We start from the raw sequence: 24,112 nt of genomic DNA, 5'->3' as shown, positions 1-24,112 counted from the left end.
CATGCTTATTCCAGTTAAGGGAGACTATCCTAACTGGATCAAACAATTCAGTCACACAGGACCGTCTATGCTCACAAGTCGTACAAAGGATTAGTTACTTACTATGTCCATTTCTTTCTTCATGCCCTCTAGTCTCTCTTTCTTCTTCATCTTCTTTTTCTTCTTCTTATCCATGTCGTTGTCCATCTCAAACATGTTGTATGCTTCCTATGTACAAGTTGAAATTAGCAAAAAACGTGACTATGTATAAGTGCAAGGCGAGAACCCTTTATGTCTACAAAAAATGTATACACATTCATAAGGAGCGGGGTCTTGGTGCACTCACAGAAATATTTAACCCTAACTTTTAAGATTTATGTAATTTTATAACATAACAAATTCCCATTTACTTTTTAGATAATTTTAATACAAACCTACCAAATAAACCTTACATGATGCATATTCATTACTGTATATTGTCTGAATTTCATAATAATTATGTTACCTATACAAGATAAATGGCATAGGTAACATAATTATTATGCAATTCAAACAATATACTTTATGTATTTTAAATAAATACTGTCATTATGATTGATTTAGAGTAATTATATTTTATTAATACTAAATACATAAAGCTGAGGATTATACATTTCAAATAAATAGGATTTATTACAGTAATGAATATGCAAAATGTAAGGTTTATTTGGTAGGTTTGTATTAAAATTATCTAAAAAAAATAAATGGGAATTTGTCATGTAATAAAATTACATAAATCTTAAAAGTTAGGGTTAAATATTTCTGAGTGTGACCACCAGACCCGTCGTCAGGTGGTGTCCTGAAATTAATTGACAGTACTGGTTAAAAGAGGGACAAATCCATCAAACACCCCCCTACCCACCCACCAACAGTCCTCAAGTTTTAAAAATCATTTATAGCCTAAATGCTCTCCTACAATATGTACTGATACCATTCAGGAGCTCCAAATTCATGATAGCGAACATGACTATTAGTCATCAATATGCTGCAATAGGCCACAAAAAACCCACTGATTGTGTCAAATTGTATTTGTAGGACCAGGAACCTTTAAGGGAATGTTTACAATTAAAAACTATTGTAATACTAAGGCCTTGTTTGAGTAAATGCATATCATCATCATTCGTCAGTCAATAGTGGCCATGGATCTGTGCCTAAAGAGTCATGATCAGTTGGCACTGGAGCAGCGCCTATCGTGGCTGTGCAAGCCAATGTAGGAAAGACACTCCCTGCTGTAGTCTGCACTTAAAAGTGGCTGTGTTGGCTGTTTTTTGCATTTTGCTCTTTGTTCTTCTGCCTCAAGCTGTAGTTTATTTCACCCCATGTGTAGATTGTGGTTCAGTTCCTGTCTCCAGTGGGAGTGATCTTGAGCAACGTCTTCCTATCCATTGATATCCATGTTGAGGGCCTTCATGTCTTAGACATCCTTGAACCAGCATTAAGGGCAGCTCTGAGCTCTCTTGCAAGTTCACCATACAGCAGGTCTTTGGGAATCCTGCTCTCCTGCAACCTGTGGTCATGTCCTAGCCATCGAAGGTGACGTTGACGTAGTAGGGCAGAGATACTGGGTGTGGCAGCATGATCAAGTACTTCATGCATCTCAAACCACTTGTTAAGGGTGGCTGACATACACAAATTTCAACCATATTTCAATAAAATATTCATTCTCAATAAATATTGCTCAAAAGGCTTTGCTCTATCCTCTCAGACAAGTAAGGCCACTTCTTTCAATAGTCAGTCAGGCATCACCTAGGCTCAGATCAGCTGATAAATGTAAGTGCATCTTGAAGGGGGTTTCCCCAATTTTCCCAGTTTAATGTGTAGCTTAATGTGGGGAGCGAACTCAGAAGACTCAAAAACTGACAGGAAACGGACTTCAATTTTAGATGTACAGTGGTCCCTCATTTATCGCGGAAGTTACGTTCTAAAAATAACCTGTGATAGACGAAATCCGCAAAGTAGTCAGCATTATTTTTTACAATTATTATAGATGTTTTAAGGCTGTAAAAACCCTCACTACACACTTTAAACACTTTTCTCAAACAGGCATTAACATTTTCTCACTTTTCTCTCCTGTGTAAACACTCTCAAAGTTCAAACCTTAGTAGAAAAATAAGTCCAGTATTATAGAATGGAAAAAAAAAAGATCAAAACCTGTTTTCAGACCCAAACATTTGTTTGAACGATCCTCCTACGAGGTTGGACACACAAGAAATTATTAATTGTGACTGACCAGTATTTCACAGATCCTCTGACTGCGCCTCTTTGTCCTGGTGCCGCTCCGCAGCGTGTTTTTCCACTGAGTGACACCTCACTGCAGGTGTCTTTTTCCGAGTGAAGAACACAGTTATGGGTAGTTGTTGGCGCTCTTTTTTCTTCTGGGCGAGAAGATTCTTATAAACAGACACACGCAGAACACAATGCACGTGCTGTTTCTTCGCTCACTGCCTCCGGTGTTACCGTTGTGGGATGGATGCGGGACCCGCAAAGAATCCAAGTCATTAAAAAGATACAAACCTCTCTCAGTGGCCACGGAGCTCTGTGGCTGCGGTTACCGAGACCATGCAGCGCCCACGTTGCTTTGATAGTGGCCTTCAGCTCATCTGCATTGTTGGGTCTGGTGTATTTCATCTTCCTCTTCATAATGCCCTATAAAGAATCTATGGTCCGCAAACACGTTACTAGTAGTTTTGGCACTGCAGGCAGGTGAGTACTCCTGGTGGAAAAGGAATTCAGCATTTCCATAAAGACTGTCAGCAGATGGAAACATGAAATCCTCTAAAATCAACATTTGTAATCCATTTCCTGGATACGTCTGCGGGGTGGCTCTTGAAGGACCGACTCCGGCTTCAGTTCACTCCTTGTAAAGCTCGCCCAAGTTCTTGAATCAGCTTTTCTTGGCAACCTTCTCAAGGCTGTGGTCAACCCTGTTACTTGTGCACCTTTTCCGAACATACTTTTCCCTTCCAGTCAACTTTCCATGAATATGCTTGGATCCAGCACTCTGCAAACAGCCAGCTCTTTCAGCCATGACCTTTTGTGACTTACCCTCAGTGAGCATTTTCAGGACAACTGTGAAGTCAGCAGTCTCATTGTGATTGTGGTTGTGTGTACTGAACCAGACTGCAAGATTCATCTCATCATTTTGGTAGTATAATGTTCCTCTACTGGTGGTTGGCTCTCACTGCGGTATTGTATCACTTCCTGTTCCGGAGCACAGCAGTGTTTTGCTGTATCTGTTAGCTGTTTAATCTGCGCAGTTAGATTGATCTAGTTAACTACATAACGATTTGTTTCACAGTGTAATCTTCACGTGCCTTAACTAAAGCACTCCCTCTGCTGAATCACCTCTAAATTATTTACACATTATTCACTTTGTGTGTTTTTAGGAATCCGCTAGCTTAGCGCAGCTACTAGCTCTTAGCTGGTTTAGCATGGCGGCTTCTCCTGTCTCTCCTGCACTTTTCTGCTCTGGGTGTGAAATGTTTAGTTATTCCTCGGCCTCCTTTAGCAGTAATGGTACTTGTAATAAGTGTAGCTTATTTGTAGCTTTGGAGGCCAGGCTGGGCGAATTGGAGACTCGGCTCCGCACCATGGAAAATTCTACAGCTAGCCAGGCCCCTGTAGTCGGTGCGGACCAAGGTAGCTTAGCTGCCGTTAGTTTCCCTCTGGCAGATCCCGAGCAGCCGGGAAAGCAGGCCAACTGGGTGACTGTGAGGAGGAAGCGTAGTTCTAAACAGAAGCCCTGTGTACACCGCCAACCCGTTCACATCTCTAACCGTTTTTCCCCACTCGGCGACACACCCGCCGAGGATCAAACTCTGGTTATTGGCGACTCTGTTTTGAGAAATGTGAAGTTAGCGACACCAGCAACCATAGTCAATTGTCTTCCGGGGGCCAGAGCAGGCGACATTGAAGGAAATTTGAAACTGCTGGCTAAGGCTAAGCGTAAATTTGGTAAGATTGTAATTCACGTCGGCAGTAATTGACACCCGGTTACGCCAATTGGAGGTCACTAAAATTAACATTGAATCAGTGTGTAACTTTGCAAAAACAATGTCGGACTCTGTAGTTTTCTCTGGGCCCCTCCCCAATCGGACCGGGAGTGACATGTTTAGCCGCATGTTCTCCCTGAATTGCTGGCTGTCTGAGTGGTGTCCAAAAAATGAGGTGGGCTTCATAGATAATTGGCAAAGCTTCTGGGGAAAACCTGGTCTTGTTAGGAGAGACGGCATCCATCCCACTTTGGATGGAGCAGCTCTCATTTCTAGAAATCTGGCCAATTTTCTTAAATCCTCCAAACCGTGACTATCCAGGGTTGGGACCAGGAAGCAGAGTTGTAGTCTTACACACCTCTCTGCAGCTTCTCTCCCCCTGCCATCCCCTCATTACCCCATCCCCATAGAGACGGTGCCTGCTCCCAGACCACCAATAACCAGTAAAAATCTATTTAAGCATAAAAATTCAAAAAGAAAAAATAATATAGCACCTTCAACTGCACCACAGACTAAAACAGTTAAATGTGGTCTATTAAACATTAGATCTCTCTCTTCTAAGTCCCTGTTAGTAAATGATATAATAATTGATCAACATATTGATTTATTCTGCCTTACAGAAACCTGGTTACAGCAGGATGAATATGTTAGTTTAAATGAGTCAACACCCCCGAGTCACACTAACTGCCAGAACGCTCGTAGCACGGGCTGAGGCGGAGGATTAGCAGCAATCTTCCATTCCATCTTATTAATTAATCAAAAACCCAGACAGAGCTTTAATTCATTTGAAAGCTTGACTCTTAGTCTTGTCCATCCAAATTGGAAGTCCCAAGTCTCTGTGAATTTTCGGACCTTTTGTCTGACTTAGTGCTTAGCTCAGATAAGATAATTATAGTGGGCGATTTTAACATCCACACAGATGCTGAGAATGACAGCTTCAGCACTGCATTTAATCTATTGTTAGACTCGATTGGCTTTGCTCAAAATGTAAATGAGTCCACCCACCACTTTAATCATACCTTAGATCTTGTTCTGACTTATGGTATGGAAATTGAAGACTTAACAGTATTCCCTGAAAACCCCCTTCTGTCTGATCATTTCTTAATAACATTTACATTTACTCTGATGGACTACCCAGCAGTGGGGAATAAGTTTCATTACAGTAGAAGTCTTTCAGAAAGCGCCTTAACTAGGTTTAAGGATATGATTCCTTCTTTATGTTCTCCAATGCCATATACCAACACAGGGCAGAGTAGCTACCTAAACTCTGTGAGTGAGATAGATTATCTCGTCAATAGTTTTATATCCTCATTGAGGACAACTTTGGATGCTGTAGCTCCTCTGAACAAGAGAGCCTTAAATCAGAAGTGCCTGACTCCGTGGTATAACTCACAAACTCGCAGCTTAAAGCAGATAACCCATAAGTTGGAGAGGAAATGGCGTCTCACTAATTTAGAAGATCTTCACTTAGCCTGGAAAAAGAGTCTGTTGCTCTATAAAAAAGCCCTCCGTAAAGCTAGGACATCTTACTACTCATCACTAATTGAGGAAAATAAGAACAACCCCAGGTTTCTTTTCAGCACTGTAGCCAGGCTGACAAAGAGTCAGGGCTCTATTGAGCCGAGTATTCCTTTAACTTTAACTAGTAATGACTTCATAACTTTCTTTGCTAATAAAATTTTAACTATTAGAGAAAAAATTACTCATAATCATCCCAAAGACATATCGTTCTCTTTGGCTGCTTTCAGTGATGCCGGTATTTGGTTAGACTCTTTCTCTCCGATTGTTCTGTCTGAGTTATTTTTGTTAGTTACTTCCTCCAAACCATCAACATGTCTATTAGACCCCATTCCTACCAGGCTGCTCAAGGAAGCCCTACCATTAATTAATGCTTTGATCTTAAATATGATCAATCTGTCTTTATTAGTTGGCTATGTACCACAGGCTTTTAAGGTGGCAGTAATTAAACCATTACTTAAAAAGCCATCACTTGACCCAGCTATCTTAGCTAATTATAGGCCAATCTCCAACCTTCCTTTTCTCTCAAAAATTCTTGAAAGGGTAGTTGTAAAACAGCTAACTGATCATCTGCAGAGGAATGGTCTATTTGAAGAGTTTCAGTCAGGGTTTAGAATTCATCATAGTACAGAAACAGCATTAGTGAAGGTTACAAATGATCTTCTTATGGCCTCAGACAGTGGACTCATCTCTGTGCTTGTTCTGTTAGACCTCAGTGCTGCTTTTGATACTGTTGACCATAAAATTTTATTACAGAGATTAGAGCATGCCATAGGTATTAAAGGCACTGCGCTGCGGTGGTTTGAATCATATTTATCTAATAGATTACAATTTGTTCATGTAAATGGGGAATATTCTTCACAGACTAAGGTTAATTATGGAGTTCCACAAGGTTCTGTGCTAGGACCAATTTTATTCACTTTATACGTGCTTCCCTTAGGCAGTATTATTAGACAGCATTGCTTAAATTTTCATTGTTACGCAGATGATACCCAGCTTTATCTATCCATGAAGCCAGAGGACACACACCAATTAGCTAAACTGCAGGATTGTCTTACAGACATAAAGACATGGATGACCTCTAATTTCCTGCTTTTAAACTCAGATAAAACTGAAGTTATTGTACTTGGCCCCACAAATCTTAGAAACATGGTGTCTAACCAGATCCTTACTCTGGATGGCATTACCCTGACCTCTAGTAATACTGTGAGAAATCTTGGAGTCATTTTTGATCAGGATATGTCATTCAATGCGCATATTAAACAAATATGTAGGACTGCTTTTTTGTATTTGCGCAATATCTCTAAAATTAGAAAGGTCTTGTCTCAGAGTGATGCTGAAAAACTAATTCATGCATTTATTTCCTCTAGGCTGGACTATTGTAATTCATTATTGTCAGGTTGTCCTAAAAGTTCCCTGAAAAGCCTTCAGTTAATTCAAAATGCTGCAGCTAGAGTACTGACAGGGAATAGAAGGGGAGAGCATATCTCACCCATATTGGCCTCTCTTCATTGGCTTCCTGTTAATTCTAGAATAGAATTTAAAATTCTTCTTCTTACTTATAAGGTTTTGAATAATCAGGTCCTATCTTATCTTAAGGACCTCATAGTACAATATCACCCCAATAGAGCGCTTCGCTCTCAGACTGCAGGCTTACTTGTAGTTCCTAGGGTTTGTAAGAGTAGAATGAGAGGCAGAGCCTTTGGCTTTCAGGCTCCTCTCCTGTGGAACCAGCTCCCAATTCAGATCAGGGAGACAGACACCCTCTCTACTTTTAAGATTAGGCTTAAAACTTTCCTTTTTGCTAAAGCTTATAGTTAGGGCTGGATCAGGTGACCCTGAACCATCCCTTAGTTATGCTGCTATAGACTTAGACTGCTGGGGGGTTCGCATGATGCACTGAGTGTCTCTTTCTCTTTTTGCTCTGTATGCACCACTCTGCATTTAATCATTAGTGATTGTTCTCTGCTCCCCTCCACAGCATGTCTTTTTCCTGGTTCTCTCCCTCAGCCCCAACCAGTCCCAGCAGAAGACTGCCCCTCCCTGAGCCTGGTTCTGCTGGAGGTTTCTTCCTGTTAAAAGGGAGTTTTTCCTTCCCACTGTCGCCAAGTGCTTGCTCACAGGGGGTCGTTTTGACTGTTGGGGTTTTTCTGTAATTATTGTATGGGTTTGCTTTACAATATAAAGCACCTTGGGGCAACTGTTTGTTGTGATTTGGTGCTATATAAATAAAATTGATTTGATCATAATTATACTGCATAAACACAGAGTTACTCCAACCTGAATTTAAATATTCTAATAGTTTGAGATAAGTTTTTTCTCCCCTTCCCTGTTCTTTTTTTTGGGGGGGGGGGCATAAACATTTTAGTTTATATGTAATGAGTCTAGAATGCATATTTTCACTTCATGAAATAAATGGTGAAAAAAAATTGAACTTTTTCATGATATTTGAATTTTTTAGATGCACCTCTACATACAGAGATTTGTAGTTATCTTTCTAACAATTGTTTTACCTTCTGGAGTTTTAAAAATGCCTTTTTAAATACCCTTATATGACTGAGCTTCTTAAAGACATCATATTGCTGTCCTAAGAGCTCTGGAAGCATGATATATACATGGCTGCAGTTCCTAAAAGGACAAGCTGAAAGGCTACACAACAAACACAACTTGATTGTTACAGTTCAGCTCCACTGTGGTAAAACAAGAGAGGGAAACACACACACACACACACACACACACACGTCACTGTCCAAATACTTATGACCTGGCTGCATCCATTTATTCACTCACTGTATTTTACCAAAACAGTATGTAGCCCTGGATTCAAATCCCGCTCAACTACCTGTCTGTGTTGTTGGACTGGACACTTAATGTACATTGTCTCAATCCACTCAGCCGTGAACGAGTACTGGCCTTGGCTGGGGAAGCAACCTGTGTCCCATCCAGAGTTGTAGACATAACATTATGGAATCTGGAGATGTGCACCAGCACGAAGGCGTCTTAGGGCCCATACAGAAGACTTATTTCTTACATGCCTAGGCTTGCCTAAAACCTAGGATTAAAGACATTGAAAATGTACCTCACATTTTGTACTGTGTTGCATACAGATGAGAGATACATCACAGAGTTCAACTGCTTAATTTAATTGGATTCAAAAGGTACTCATTCAGTCCTGCGACAGACTGGCGCCCTGTCCAAGGTGTACCCGCCTCATGCCCTGTGACTGCTGGGATGGGATCCAGCCCCACGTGACCCTTAATTGGAGTAAGCGGTTGAAGATGAGTGTGTGTGAGATATTCATTCACTTCCCACAATGTATTTCTGACAACGATCAATTGATTCTTTTGTCTTTTTTGTCTTTTTCCTGGTTCTCTCCCTCAGCCCCAACCAGTCCCAGCAGAGGACTGCCCCTCCCTGAGCCTGGTTCTGCTGGAGGTTTCTTCATGTTAAAAGGGAGTTTTGCCTTCCCACTGTAGCCAAGTGCTTGCTCACAGGGGGTCGTTTTGACCGTTGGGGTTTTACATAATTATTGTATGGCCTTGCCTTACAATATAAAGCGCCTTGGGGCAACTGTTTGTTGTGATTTGGCGCTATATAAAAAAATTGATTGATTGATTGATTGATTGATTCTGGATTGATACACAGGTTTCCTGGTGGAAGCACCCTGACGTACGGGCTCTGTGTCTCTTACTAACTTGTTTTACATACTGTTTTGATACTATCTCCACATGTCTGTTTATAATAGCAATGTGGAGGAACTTTCAACAAGTGTTAAATAATATCAATTTAAATTTATTAATTTATATAGCGCCAAGGGGGGGCTTAAGCCCCCCCAATAATGAACCAAGCCCCCCCTCAGCCCCCCCAATTATTCTGCCAATAATGTGAATAGCGACTGACATATTTGTGGATCTCAACTGCAGTTTTGCGTTGAGAATGTCTCAATATTGCAACGTGATGAATGTGTGTGTTTTGTGATCCACCAATCACCCTTCACAAACAGAATTTTCAATTTTGCAAATAAACATTTATTTGTAAAAGCTTCATAAAGAATCACTTTTTTGTATATTGTTTACAACTAAGTTTCTCAGGCTATATCTTTTACTTACTTTTATCGAATGGTTATGACCTCAGTGTTAAATTGGCAATAAATCTTTGATATAGACGGTTTGTGTAAGGTTGATTCCATGCATTGTCTTGAGCACCATTTCAATGAATTCAGTTTGTATACCTAGGTGCAAGTTTAATGAACTTGCAATCATTCTAACTGATGTGTGTGTGTGCATTGGTACCACATTTGCACGGGTGACTAAAACATATACCTTGGTATTTATAAAGCAATTTACTATATATTGTTCATTTCGACAACATTTTGTGGAGCCCCTCCAACTTTTACCCCAGCCCCCCCAACAAAAATTTCCTGGCACCGCCACTGTATAGCGCCATCTCACGACATAGTCGCCCCAAGGCGCTTCACATAACACACAATTTTTGACAACACAAAGTAATCTAAAATCAAAATTTAGAATGAAAAGGGCACAATAAAAAGGTAAAACACAGTAGAATAAAAATAAATTACAAAGCAAAAAAACAGAATAGATTAATGATAAGACAGTCTAAAAAAGTGGGTCTTCAGTCTTGATTTAAAAGTCTCCACTGTGTCAGACTGCCTAGTAACTACGAGTAGAGTGTTCCAAAGAGTAGAGCCACGGTAGGAGAAAGCTCTATACTCCACAGACTTTTTATTCACCCTTGGAACACAAAAAGCCCTGTGCCCTGCGAACGCAAGGGCCGCGAAGGTACATAGGGCTTAACCAAGTCAGCCAGGTAGGAAGGAGCCAGTCCATGAACAATTTTATAGACCAGCAACAGGACTTTAAAATCCGATCTGGCAGAAACCGGAAACCAATGAAGGGACGCCAGAATGGGTGTAATGTGGTCAAACTTTCTACTTTGTGTCAAAAGTCTGGCAGCAGCATTCTGCACTAATTGAAAACCCCGAATGCTAGACTGCGGCAGACCAGAAAATAAAGCATTACAATAATCATGTATCAAAGTCTCAGCATCAGCCATAGACAGGATGGGATGAATCCTCACTATGTTTCGCAGATGGAAGAAAGCAGTCCTTGTAATATATATATATATATATATATATATATCCTTTTAATGTGGGGGCCAAAGGATAACGTAGGATAAAAAAGTACCCCAAGATTTCTCACTTTGTGCGTATGATGTATAACACATGAACCCAAATTAAGTGCCAACAGGTCAAATTAAGGCCGATGTCTGGCTGGACCAAGAACCATCATTTCAGTCTTATCAGAATTTAAGAGTAGGAGGTTCCTACTAACTTACTAGACTAGCCAATCAACTTCTCACAGATACAAGGCAATCTTCTAAGGATTTTATATGGGTAAGATTACCAGCAGTTATCGGCATGTACAATTGAGTATCATCAGCATAGCAATGAAAGGCAATCCCGTAATGCCTCAAAATATACCCAAGGGGCGCTATATAAAGTGACAAAAGCAAGGGGCCTAACACAGACCCCCGTGGAACCCCAAATTTCATTTCACCAATGCCAGAGGTAGTGTTATTATACACAACACAATGAGAACGACTGGACAAGTATCATGGTAACCAAGCAAGGACACTTCCAGTGATCCCAACGTAATTTTCCAGCCTATCAAGTAAAACACGATGATCCACAGAATCAAATGCAGCACTAAGATAATATCTGTGCTAATTCCTTATTTTATGTTAGTGATCAAGTATTTGCCTTTTTATTTGATTGGAAGTCTCTGAGATCTGGCTTAAAGTTTAAACATATGAGTTAAGTTTCACTTCCATCATGCATGTGGAAGTTTTAGATACAGGGAGGGCTCCCCCTATCTGTGAAAGGCAGTAACATATAGACTAAACCACACCCACTGTAACGCCCACATTGTATAAAACTGTTGTGTAAGTTATGTGCATGATCTTTCACAAGATGGGTGCTGTCTGTGAAGACCCAGGCCTGGTTTTCAATGTGACCTTCAATAAATTCAAAATGAGGAATTTATACATTTGGTTCTTTATAAGAGGCAGTAAATTACATAAAGAGCCGGGAGAAATTACACAAGAAAGACACTAAAAAAAAAACAAATGCAAGCTCTAAGAAACTGGAAAAGTCCAAGATCAAATGTGAACGCTGGTGCACATTGAAGACGGAGCTAATGCTGTGTTAACATTCAGATTTTACTAGGTAATCAATGTGAAATTTATTTATTAGTTGTGGGTTTTTTTTTTTTTACCAGGGTAATGAATAATTCTTATGTTGTGTTCTTATTATTTATATGTTTATAGGCTTATCTGAGCAGGTACAAATGATGATGCTGAGGACATTTAATTGATTTTTAGAAGTATCAATTACATGGTAAATTCACTGGACCGCCCAAAAAATTACATTGCATTGTAATTCTAACCAATCACAAACTAATACACTGAACATTTTCAGTTATTTCTTTTACAGTAATATATAATACAATGCATATTTAATTCACATTTTTGTTGTTGTTTATCATATCAAATTACATGGCATGAATCACAAATAAATATTAAAATTTCACCAGAACAGATTTTGTTGTTCTTCCACTCATTCGTGTGTGCATTACTGCAGTACCACCAGCAGATGGCAGACACACTATGTTTACATTACATGCACTGATTGTGCCTGTTGGAAGTTTATATTAACTGGTGTGCAAGATTAATGAAACAGTTAATCACATCTTGGCAGATATGACATTTCCAGGAGAAAACACTTGATTTCATGTATAATTAATATACCATGAAATATGGTCCACTTTAAAATAAACTGAGCTCAGAGTAACAACATTAAAAGATAAAACTAAAGAATGTCGGGGGGGGGGGACAATTACATCCAATCTTAATGAAAAAGAGATTAAAAAGTATATTCACAGGATAAAATCGTGTCACTATTATAAAAGGGTAAAATGTTTTGAATGATTTTACTCATTCAAAACCTCATTGTTAAAATAGTCTGAGTGAATAAAATCCAAACTTACTCTTAAAATTCCTGGACTCTGTTTTCCATTAGGAAAATTAATTAATTTACTACATTTTTGGCCTACAAGCCCATTTTACATCCTCTGCAACAATAAAACAAAATCTTTAGGAAACAGTATGTTTTCTTCCATGAATAAGAATAATTTAACCATTATTTTGTCTTTTACCTTTTTGGTCATGGTTGCTCTTGTGACAGGGGACTGCTCTCCTAAATCAATGGAGGTCCAGACCACTCGATCCTTCTTCTCCCGCGGAATCTTGGCTGTCGGTTTGAATCTGTCTCAAACACAGACCCCTACTTCTTGTCTCATCTAGTCACCCGAAACAGGACAAATTTCCTGGAAAAGCCTTTTTATACTTGAAACTCCCCTTTTTTCTGTGGACATGCGCAGAAGCACTTTTGGACATGGACATGTGTATGAACTTGTGTTTAGGTGCCATAACCTACAGGAAAAGGGACCTTAAGTAGCAGCAAAGTCACCCCTACAGGATACACAAATAGTGCTATCAGATCATGCACGGACGTATTTCTTATCTCCATTCAGCACGTTTTTATTTGCGATAAACTGATGAAAGTGCAGTGAAGGTTAAAACGGTCCAATGTCAATCCTACAATAGGTGCTGTTGCCCAACGACCGTTGGAGAAGGCTCCTGCTAGCCTATGACCCTTAACTGGGATAAGTGGGTAAATACATCAGGAGGTAATAACATCTAGCTCGAGATCATTGACTGTCTCGCCTAATGCCACTGAGAACTCATCAACAGAATATCTGCACAAGCAAAAGTAATAACACTATTGGTATGAGAATTCGAGCCATTCAGACACATCAGGTCTTGGAGCCTGCACTGATGCAACATTTTTCCACATCTGCCTCTAAGCAGGATCACCCAGGGACTTGGCTGGCATCCAACCAAACACACCAGCAGTCCATTCACACATTTTGAAAGTCGCTGTATATCCGAGGCAGGTGATATGTGGGCATCTCCTTGGCCATTTACAGTTGATGGGGTCCCCAAGCATTCATGCTCCTGTGTTTTGGATTACACTCAAGGAAACGTGTTAAAAGGCGAAAGTGTCATAACTGAAATTTCCTCACATTTGAAGTAGTATACGTCCTCTGAGTCTCCCTAAGTAGCTACGTTTGACACAAAGTCAGGCAATCATCAGGAGCAGTCAAACCCATCAGTATCCAAGAAAGACCTTGTACCAAAGATGTCGTCGTCCTGTAAATATATTGCCATGAACAAACATGTCTGTCCAGCAACTTCATGACTCCATAAACACTTGCAAGGCATCTCTTGACATCACTGTCCAAGATTCCAGAGGCACAAATGTCACTGCTGAAATAAGTGAATATTTCAACAAGATGAACGCTTTTTCCAATTCAGTGCAGCAGATAAGAGAATATTTAGAGCGGAATCCTGCAAATGGTGATAAAAGCATCAAATTCGGCAGAAATACTCCTCAGACAATCCTCTTTTGAAAAAACCAATTGGCCACTTGAACTTTCAGTTGGCGTTAAGGTAGAGGTCAATTGAAGAATTACACAGGAATCAAAATTAAAACATGCTCCAATCATATTGAAACTTATGCCACATTATTTGCCTGATCATAAAGATTCCCAAAAGGTATGGTTTGTACTGTCTGTAACTGAATTCTATGGAGTTATGGGATAAAAACAGCAAGAATGATGACAAAGGTCAGTGTCGGTTTGTACAGGGGTCAAAAGTTAAAGTTGCTCCAATTTTGGTAAAAAGTGATGCAAATTACTAGTTGATTTAACAGGGTTTTAAAAAGGAATAGTTTGGACCATGTATCAACGTTACTTATCACGTTACGGGGTAATATATGTCACAAGTCATAGAATCCAATAGACATAGACCTTGTTTGACCTTTACTTTGGAGACCAAGCATTCAACACTGTCAAAACTATTAATCCTATTAGCTCAACCAATAATTTACATCACTTTTTACCAAAATTGGAGCAACTTTATCTTTTGACCCCTGTACAAAATGAGAGCTTTGTCACCCTTCTTGCTGTTTTTAATCCCGTAACTCCATAGAATTCAGTCACAGATAGTCCAAACTATACCTTTTTGGAATCTTTATGATCAGGCAAATAATGTGGAATATTTTTCAATATGATTGGAGCATCTTTTAATTTTGACCTCTGTGTAATTATTCAATTGACCCCTCCATGACCACCGATATAAAAGTCATGTGGGCAATCGGTTATTATATAAAGAGGAGTGTCTAAGGAGTATTTCTGCCGAATTTGATGCTTTTATCACCATTTGCATGATTGTTTCAGTTATCTGCTGCACTACTTCTGATGGTTGAGTCCAGGATGTCACTGAAAGTCTAGATATTATTTTTCATCTAAAGCAGTCACACACCCAGCAAATCATGCCTAGTTCATACATACAACGATACGTATTTTTGAAAACAGGGATTTCCCCCTTTGGTTTTGAAAAATATCACTGTCTACATGAAAACACAGAACACATTACAAAGCTCCGTCAAAAGCATGCCGAAGCAACAAGCAGCAAATAGACAACCTCACACAAAGTTAACACGTGTTGTATGCCGTAATGGACATAGAATGCGAAACATGTATAATTTGAGTTCATCTAATACTGTTGAAAAGAGTCATAACAGTTGGAATAAATGTTTGCTTCTCTGTCATTCCTGCTAAGGTCATGAACCTTTGTACCAGCAGGGAGCACCATAAATTCTGTCCACAGGGGTGAAGTGGTTGTTTAAGATTTTCCAGGCTTTCTCTAGCACCCTTGACAACGCAGCCACGCGGGGTGTGCAGCCAGTACATTCCTAGACCAACACAATACCTCTAGTTTGATAATTCTTACCTTCTACTACTTTAACACCACAGTCATTTCACACTACATTTTAGTTATTCTGATAATTCCAAATCAAATGTTGAGATACTTCTATTAAGACTTATAAAATGAGGTTAAGTGTTTCTGATCAATACTGCACAAGTATAGCTTTTGTTGTTCTTTTGTTCAACTTATGGTCAGTTAAATTGTGAGTAATATTCCAAGATTTGTACTCAACAGTTTGAAAAACATGGTAACTGGGGACTATGTATATGTTCCCCCCGCCCCCCCATTCGGCTGCTCCCAGTTTGTTCGGGGTCATGACAGCGGATACAACCATATCTGCATTTAGTAGGGATTGTGTAAATTACAGGAATCTACACAACATTACAGATGACTGAGAAACAATGATAAAGAATTCTTTTGCTACATTTTGACATATTTGCATAATATATTTTTTAATGAAATAAAAGTCCTCTAAATGTTCTATTCATTATAAAATATAGCATACAGCTGTTTGGTGGTTTTTAAAGCTGTTTCCAGCTGTTAAATCAGACAGATGTCAGCAATCCTCTCAACATATGTATCAGCTGGCTCTAAGAGAATGGGGGAAAAAAACAAAAAAACACCCGGTAATGAATAATGTACTTTGTGCTGAACTAAGGTCACCCTCCCACCTTCTGCTCCGCATGCTGAGTTGATAGGAGCCAGTTAAGATAAGTTGTGAGACAAATAAGGAATTACACTGGCGATTGACCAACCCTATCTCATGATTGACAGTGGCAACAGCAACTATGTAATAACAGAAATCGATTTTCAATATACAGCACAGTGCATGTATTGGCCAACGAGAGATGTTACAAAATGACACCCCCCACCCTCACCCCCAATATGGAAAGTATGATTGCATGGATTGTAACAGCTACACTGCTCTCTGTGTCATGGAAGGTGTTTGCAAGGATTATTCTTAATACTTGTAGGATTCAGTTCCCGCTACTTGCTGCTTAGTGACTGGAACAGTCTAGCTTCATGCCAGACACAGACCGCATACCCACTGTTTGTTTCTAGCTTTGTACATGAACTGTTTGAAATTCTAGCAAATCTGGCAATTTTAGCAAGCAGGAGTTAATGAGCAATGAATTAGTGTGATCATAATAACTTGCCTTATGCACCATCCTGATGGCACTTTTTTTCTGCATCATACTCATACCTAACGGTCAGAGTGAAGTCCTGGAGGTGTTACCCCAAACGTCTGCACAGTAATTCAGATATGGTTGAATTGAAGAACAATATAGAATGTGTCATGCTTTACAATTCAGAATGCTTCTTGATAATTTAGTCTGGATATATTTAATGTGACGTTTCCAGCAGATTTTGTGATCAATCATCACACCTAGAAATTTCCTTTATTCTTTCCACATTCACTCCATCCATTTTTACTTGCACTTCACAATTTCCTTTATCTTTTCCAAACAGCATGAACGTCATCCATATTTAAGGACAATTTGTTCATATCAAACCACTTTTTTTAATTTGTTCATTTCTGGTGTGATTTCTTCCAAGAGCTGCTGTAAATTCTCACCTGTACAGAAAATATTTGTATCATCTGCAAACAGAACAAACTTTAGTATTTTTGAAACCTTACATAAGTCGTTTATATAGAGGATAAACAGTTTTGGTCCTAATACTGACCTCTGGGGGACACCACAATGTCCAGGCATGATGACTGTAACACACATTTTCACAAGTTGTTGCCTGTTGCTTACATAGTCCTTCATCCACTCAATAACCACCCCATGAACACCATAATGCTCTACTTTCTTAATATTTTGTGATCAATTGTGTCAAATGCTTTTTAAAATCAATAAATACCCCTACAGCAAATTTCTTTTAATCTATGGAGCTAATCATTTCTTCTATTGACTCCACAACTGCCAATCCTGTGGATCTTTGTGTTTTAAATCTATATAGACTTTCTGAAAGTAGATTATTTTTATCTATGAATTTATCCAATCTGCCAACAAAGAGTTTTTCTAAAATTTTGGAAAATTGTGAGAGTACAGGAACAGGCCTGTAATCATGTCAACAATATTTTCATCATTATTAATGAAATATCGTGGATAATTAGTTTCTTTGTATCCTTTTCTAATAACATTATTGAATATATATTTCCATATCCTCTTAATTGCTTTTATTATCATCTAATAATTTGCTACAATATTCCTGTGTAGCTGTCCTTAAAATATTAACCTATTCTTATATTTTTTTTTCTACCTCTGTAGTTCTAGACTTGATACATTTTCTGTAAAGTGTGTTTTTTGTTTTGTTTTTACAGGCATTCTGCAATGCCTTTGTGATCCATGGTGTATCTAATTATTTACCTCTCATTGTATTTTTTTCCAATTGAGCAGTTCCTCATTTGACTCCTCTGTTCTCACTCTTTTATACCTCTGTGTGCCATCCTTGGTAGTTTTCCTGAATATACAACAAAAACGGGAAGCTGATCACTGATAAATAATCTGCTTATTATGTTGTTATCTATGAGGTTTGTAAACATATCATTGATTAATGTGGCACTGTGTGATGTGATCCTACTGGGTCTGGTGATTTTGGAGTAAAGAGTTTTGGAGTTGTGCTTACAAGACTCAGTTGGTCAGGCTGCTTCCTATATGCCCCAACAAACAACACTGTAGAAAATGTTCTCATTACAGTCACAAATTTGAACGTGTTCTCTGATATTTCTTCAACAAATGGTGATTATGAGAACAGTGAGCTACCACAATGTAAATTTTATTTCACTTTATTTGATGGTATTTTAATGGAAAAGTCAAACAAAATTTCACAGCCATTCAGTTCAACAAAGAAAGGCTAAATGACTGTGTGAACTTTTTTTTTTTTTTTTTTTTACAAAACTCAGACAAAAATTGCCATGATGGGTTGATAATAATATGAAAAAGCCAAGAACACACCCTGGTTTGCTGAGCAACCTCTGCCAATAAATTAAACATGTCAGTCAAATGGGTTAGTGTCAGGTTGATTACACAAATTATAAGAAACTCACTGAAGCATAGTGTTCTAACAGTGTATTTGGAAAATGAAATAACCAGCTTTGTTGCTGCTCTAGCCATGCAACCACAATGGGATTTGGGTACCTTTACTCAACAAACACATAGTAAATGCATCACTTTTGTTTTCATTCCCTTTATTCATACATTAAACTAAAACATCTGTTTCTTCTATGCATATAAAAGGCTTAATTTTGTGAAATTTTGTTGACAAATTTGTTAAACCCATGTTAGTGAGCATTTTGCATTTGCCAAGATAATCTATTCACCTGGAAGGGGTGGCAAATAAAGATGCTAATTAAACAGCATGATTATTGCACAGGTGTGCCTTGGACTGGTTGCAATAAAAGAACACTCCAAAATGTGCAGTTTTATCACACAACACAATGACAGATATCACAAATTTTGAGGGAGCATCCAGCTGGCATCCTGACTACAGGAATGTCTATCATAGATGTTACCTATGAATGAAATGTTCATTTCACTACCATAAGCTGCCTCCAATGCTATTCCCAACCAATTTCACAATTACAGAAAGTATTCACCCCCTTGGGCTTTTACATATTTTAAGTTGTTTATGCCATTTCAAACACAAAAAATTAATTCAGGCTTTTCTATATTAAAATTTCTAAAATTATTCTCCAACAAGGTCACTCAGTTTTTCAGGAATGCCTACTCCACACAGATATAACAGAGTACCATATGGTTTGTATTTCTCAATAATTGATCTAAATAAAGTCCAAAACATATTCAGTGACTTGAAAATGTATATATAACCATCCCCTGACTTGTCTAAAGTACACTTGCAGAAGCGCTGATTTACTTTTGTTATACTAAAGGGCGCCATTACTTATGCAACCCATCATCTTGGCTTTGATGTTTTTATTTAATTTATATTAGGTTGTAGAGATTTGCTTTCAGTTTGAGTTTAAGGAGAATAATTTTTGAAAGTTTAATATAGAGGAGCCTGAATTATTTTTGTGTTCGAAATGGCATTATCATTTTAAAACCTGTAAAAGCCCAAGGGGGTGAATACTTTTTGCAAGGCACTGTATGCCACCCCAGGAATGCCACATCCAACTTATTCACCTAATAATAATCTGTTTTCATGTTTTAGAGTGTGCAGTTGATCACCAAACTTTAATGGATTTTTTCTTTGGCCCATCAATCAGCCCCACGAAGTATCATTAAAATCCGTTCATTAGCTTTAGCGTACTATGGCTTAAAATAATAATAAGAGCAACCTGAGATTTCTGACGTCCACCAAGGGTTGTCAAGGTCTCAAAACATAAGATATGTGATTCACATCATAACCCGAATGTCACTTGGATCCAGATTCCACAACACAGTGCAATAATTGCATATTGATCCATTTATTTTAATTCATAAAATGGTAAACCATGAGTTTTACATGACCTAATATGCATCTGTGGTGCAAATTTGGTGAGAATCTGTGAAGTAGGTTTTTGTTTACACAATCCTTCAAAGCCTATATACAGTGAAATCTTGATCCAGAATCCAGATCCAGATCCAGATGATCTCCAAAATTCAGTGGAGTCTTGTCTTCCATGCCCTAATATGTATCTGTGGTGCAAATTTGGTGAGAATCCATAAAGTAGTTTTTTTTTTTTTTTTACGTAATCCTTCAAAGCCTGTTGATCCAGAATCTGGATCATCTCCAAAATTTAATGGAGTCTTCCATGGCCTAATATCCACCTGTGGTGAAAATGTCTTCAAACTCTGTGCAATAGTTTTGAAGTATTCCTGCTTAAAGACAGACAGACCAATAAATAAATAAACTCCAATGATTTATTATGTCCTTAGGGGTGTAATAATACAGGGGTGACCACTTAACCTCCTTGACTGAGGTAACAAACAAATTTAAACATCCTTAATGTAGATCTGAGCAACTGAAGGCCCATCAACCTTCTCACCACTTTTTCGGTTAAGAATACTGACTTCCTCTTGAAGGAGTATCGAGGTACAACAGTCTGTGAAGACTAGTAGCAGATATGTGGCTTTCATCTTAACTGGAACATGAATTCTGACCACATGTAGCACAAGCGTCTCCAGTGACAACTCCATGTATGGCAAACTCAGTGACGTAAACAAGAACATTTGTCATGTTGCATTGCCTGGCTGCAGATATGATTTTCATAATCTTTCATTCAACACTCATCTCTCCAAAACAAACCAGGAAGCAATTGCAGGAGTGCACTTGGTTATTCCATCGATGGACATGACATTCACATTCTTTCCTGGACATACCCTTCACCGTGTTTGGAGAAGCTGAAAGGTGAAGGCAAATTCATGGCACGTTGGGATATTGCTCCAACCACCTGTCAAGCAATATCAATAATAAACATCAAAGAACAATATTAATGAAATGTAACACAATATATGAAACAGGAGAGAGAAGCAAATTCCATCTAAGCAGTGGAAAAGACACAGAAAGACATGGGAACCTATTGTGACAATGTACACCTTAGACCAGGCAACACACAACTCCAAATAAGAAAAAGTTGGGACAATAAAGAAAATGCTAAATAAATACATAATATAAAAAAAACATGCAGTGATCCTTACATTTACTTCAACTTCTATTTCATAGAGTGTGAACCCAAGATATTTCACGTTTTGTGTGGTCAACTTCATTTCATTTGTAAAAACAAATTAATTCCTGCATTTAACATCTACAATACATTCCCAAAAAAGTTGGGACAGGGACAATTTGCTCTAAATATAAGGATTAAATCATTACATTTACAGTCAGTCTTCTTGAGACAAGTCAGGGGATGGATACATGTACATTTCCAGGTCACTGAATATGTCAGACTTCATTTACATCAATAGTTAATAAATACAAACAGTATGGTACTATATGGTAAATCTGTGTCGGCGCATGATGACATCTGCTCTAGACAGTGGTGGGACTGAGCACAGCTGAATTAAAAGCAGCTGCATTAATCAGTATTTTTCTCTGCCTTTCATTTCAGCAGTCCAACTGTCAAAGAAGCCTTCAAAAAAAAAAAAAAAAAAAAAAACAATAGTGCAGCTTTTGGGATTGTTTTTTTTTTGTACCCCTGTAACTCAAAGGAGATTTGATCACATGAAAGTCAGATTTCAGTGTCATCACTGTAGATGCGCATTAATACCAGGTGAAAATTTAATCCAATTAAAGTCATAAGTATCCAATCTGCATACAAGATATTTTAATGTCAAGTGTAATTGAGGCCCTTAAAGTACATACAGTAGTGTTCAGAATAATAGTAGTGCTATGTGACTAAAAAGATTAATCCAGGTTTTGAGTATATTTCTTATTGTTACATGGGAAACAAGGTACCAGTAGATTCAGTAGATTCTCACAAATCCAACAAGACCAAGCATTCATGATATGCACACTCTTAAGGCTATGAAATTGAGCTATTAGTAAAAACAAAAGTAGAAAAGGGGGTATAACCACAGTTTTTCATGATTTCTTCACATCTGCGAGGCATGGAGTCAACCAACTTGTGGCACCTTTCAGCTGTTATTCCACTCCACGATTCTTTAACAACATTCAACAATTCATTCACATTTCTTGGTTTTACTTCAGAAACCGCTTTTTTGATGTCACCCCACAAGTTCTCAATTGGATTTAGGTCCGGGGATTGGGTAGGCCACTCCAAAACATTAATTTTGTTGGTTTGGAACCAAGATTTTGCTCGTTTACTAGTGTGCTTGGGGTCATTGTCTTGTTGAAACACCCATTTCAAGGGCATGTCCTCTTCAGCATAAGGCAATATGACCTCTTCAAGTATTTTGACATATCCAAACTGATCCATGATACCTGGTATGCGATATATAGGCCCAACACCATAGGAGGAGAAACATGCCCATATCATGATGCTTGCACCACCATGCTTCACTGTCTTCACTGTGAACTGTGGCTTGAATTCAGAGTTTGGGGGTCATCTCACAAACTGTCTGCGGCCCTTGGACCCAAAAAGAACAATTTTACTCTCATCAGTCTACAAAATATTCCTCCATTTCTCTTTAGGCCAGTTGATGTGTTCTTTGGAAAATTGTAACCTCTTCTGCACATCTTTTATTTAACAGAGGGACTTTGTGGGGGATTCTTGCAAATAAATTAGCTTCACACAGGCGTCTTCTGTCACAGCACTTACAGGTAACTCCAGACTGTCTTTGATTATCCTGGAGCTGATCAATGGGTGAGCCTTTGCCATTCTTGTTATTCTTCTATCCATTTTGATGGTTGTTTTCCATTTTCTTCCACGCGTCTCCGTTTTTTTGTCCATTTTAAAGCATTGGAGATCGTTGTAGATAAACAGCCTATAATTTTTTGCACCTGCGTATGAGTTTTCCCCTCTCCAATCAACTTTTTAATCAAACTACGCTGTTCTTCTGAACAATGTCTTGAACGTCCCATTTTCCTCAGGCTTTCAAAGAGAAAAGCATATTCAACAGGTGCTGGCTTCAACCTTAAATAGGGGACACCTGATTCACACCTGTTTGTTCCACAGAATTGACGAACTCACTGAGTGAATGTCACACTACTATTATTGTGAACACCTCCTCTTCTACTTTTTTTTTACTAACAGCCCAATTTCATACCCTTAAGAGTGTGCATATCATGAATGCTTGGTCTTGTTGGATTTCGTTCGACTCCGTTCCCTTCCAAGATGGCGCCACGTGAAGGCGCCCTGGTATTCTGGTGCTCCCTGCTTTGTCTGTTTTTGTGCATGAATCGTGTGTCATCGTGTCCCTACACCCGCGAGGAGCTTCTAAACATCAAATCATCAACACCCACGGACATTACGCCAGTTTTTTTAGTGCCTGCAGCTGAACTGGTTCACTTTTTGGGCAAAAAAGTGAGACGACGGCGGAGAGGAAAACGAGCTGGAGCTCTCGTGCGCCTCAGATGAAGGGGCACGCGCACGCCCCTACCTGGGATATTTCTCTCTAACGTCTGCTCACTCCACAACAAGATGGATGAGCTGGCACTGCTGATGAAGAAGAATAGAGATTTCTCCTCATCTTGTGTACTGTGCTTCACGGAGACGTGGTTAAATGCACAGACACCGGGCTGCGCGCTCCAACTAGAGGTATTCCGACTCCTCCGCGCAGACAGAGACCGAGCACTCTCTGGTGGAAAAACAAGAGGTGGAGGACTCTGCTTCTATATCAACAACGCCTGGTGCTCCGATGTGACTGTGATCTCCCAACACTGCTGTCCCTCTCTGGAATATCTCCTCATAAACTGCAGACCATTCTACTCTCCACGTGAGTTTAACTCTTTCATACTTTGCTCTGTGTATATTCCACCGAGCGCGGATGTGCACGAGGCCGAGCGCGCTCGCGGATCAGATTATGAGCATGGAGAGAGACTTTCCGGACTCTCTTGTTATAATTCTCGGTGATTTTAACAAAGGGAATCTCAGTCAGGAATTACCAAAATACAAACAGTTTGTTCAATGCCCGAGCAGAGAAGGGAGCACGTTAGATCACTGTTACACGACAGTGAGTGGCGCCTACCATGCGGTGGCCCGTGCAGCTTTGGGACTCTCAGATCACGTGATGGTCCACTTGATCCCCACGTACAGACAGAGACTTAAA

At 39.0% G+C, this 24,112-nt stretch overlaps 2 protein-coding genes across 2 annotated transcripts in view; both read right to left on the bottom strand.

Moving 5' to 3' along the window:
- Window positions 1–21,268, bottom strand: part of LOC117514446 (potassium-transporting ATPase alpha chain 1) — a 43,760-nt gene extending 22,492 nt beyond the window's left edge. Inside the window, exons 1-3 of the mRNA XM_034174916.1 lie at window positions 21,258–21,268; window positions 12,761–12,904; window positions 103–207 (exon numbers count right to left, since the gene is read on the bottom strand). Coding sequence (XP_034030807.1) covers window positions 103–207; window positions 12,761–12,772 — 117 coding nt within the window. The 5' untranslated portion in view covers window positions 12,773–12,904; window positions 21,258–21,268. The remainder of the gene's footprint in view (window positions 1–102; window positions 208–12,760; window positions 12,905–21,257) is intronic.
- The window catches only part of LOC117514447 (THAP domain-containing protein 6-like), a 41,484-nt gene continuing 37,659 nt past the window's right edge, over window positions 20,288–24,112 (bottom strand). The window contains exon 7 of the mRNA XM_034174917.1: window positions 20,288–20,835. Coding sequence (XP_034030808.1) covers window positions 20,805–20,835 — 31 coding nt within the window. The 3' untranslated portion in view covers window positions 20,288–20,804. The remainder of the gene's footprint in view (window positions 20,836–24,112) is intronic.

Source organism: Thalassophryne amazonica, chromosome 7 (assembly GCF_902500255.1).
Source record: "Thalassophryne amazonica chromosome 7, fThaAma1.1, whole genome shotgun sequence".
Taxonomy (NCBI): domain Eukaryota; kingdom Metazoa; phylum Chordata; class Actinopteri; order Batrachoidiformes; family Batrachoididae; genus Thalassophryne; species Thalassophryne amazonica.
The sequence above is the reverse complement of the archived record's forward strand: the minus strand, read 5'-3'. Positions and strand labels throughout refer to the sequence as shown.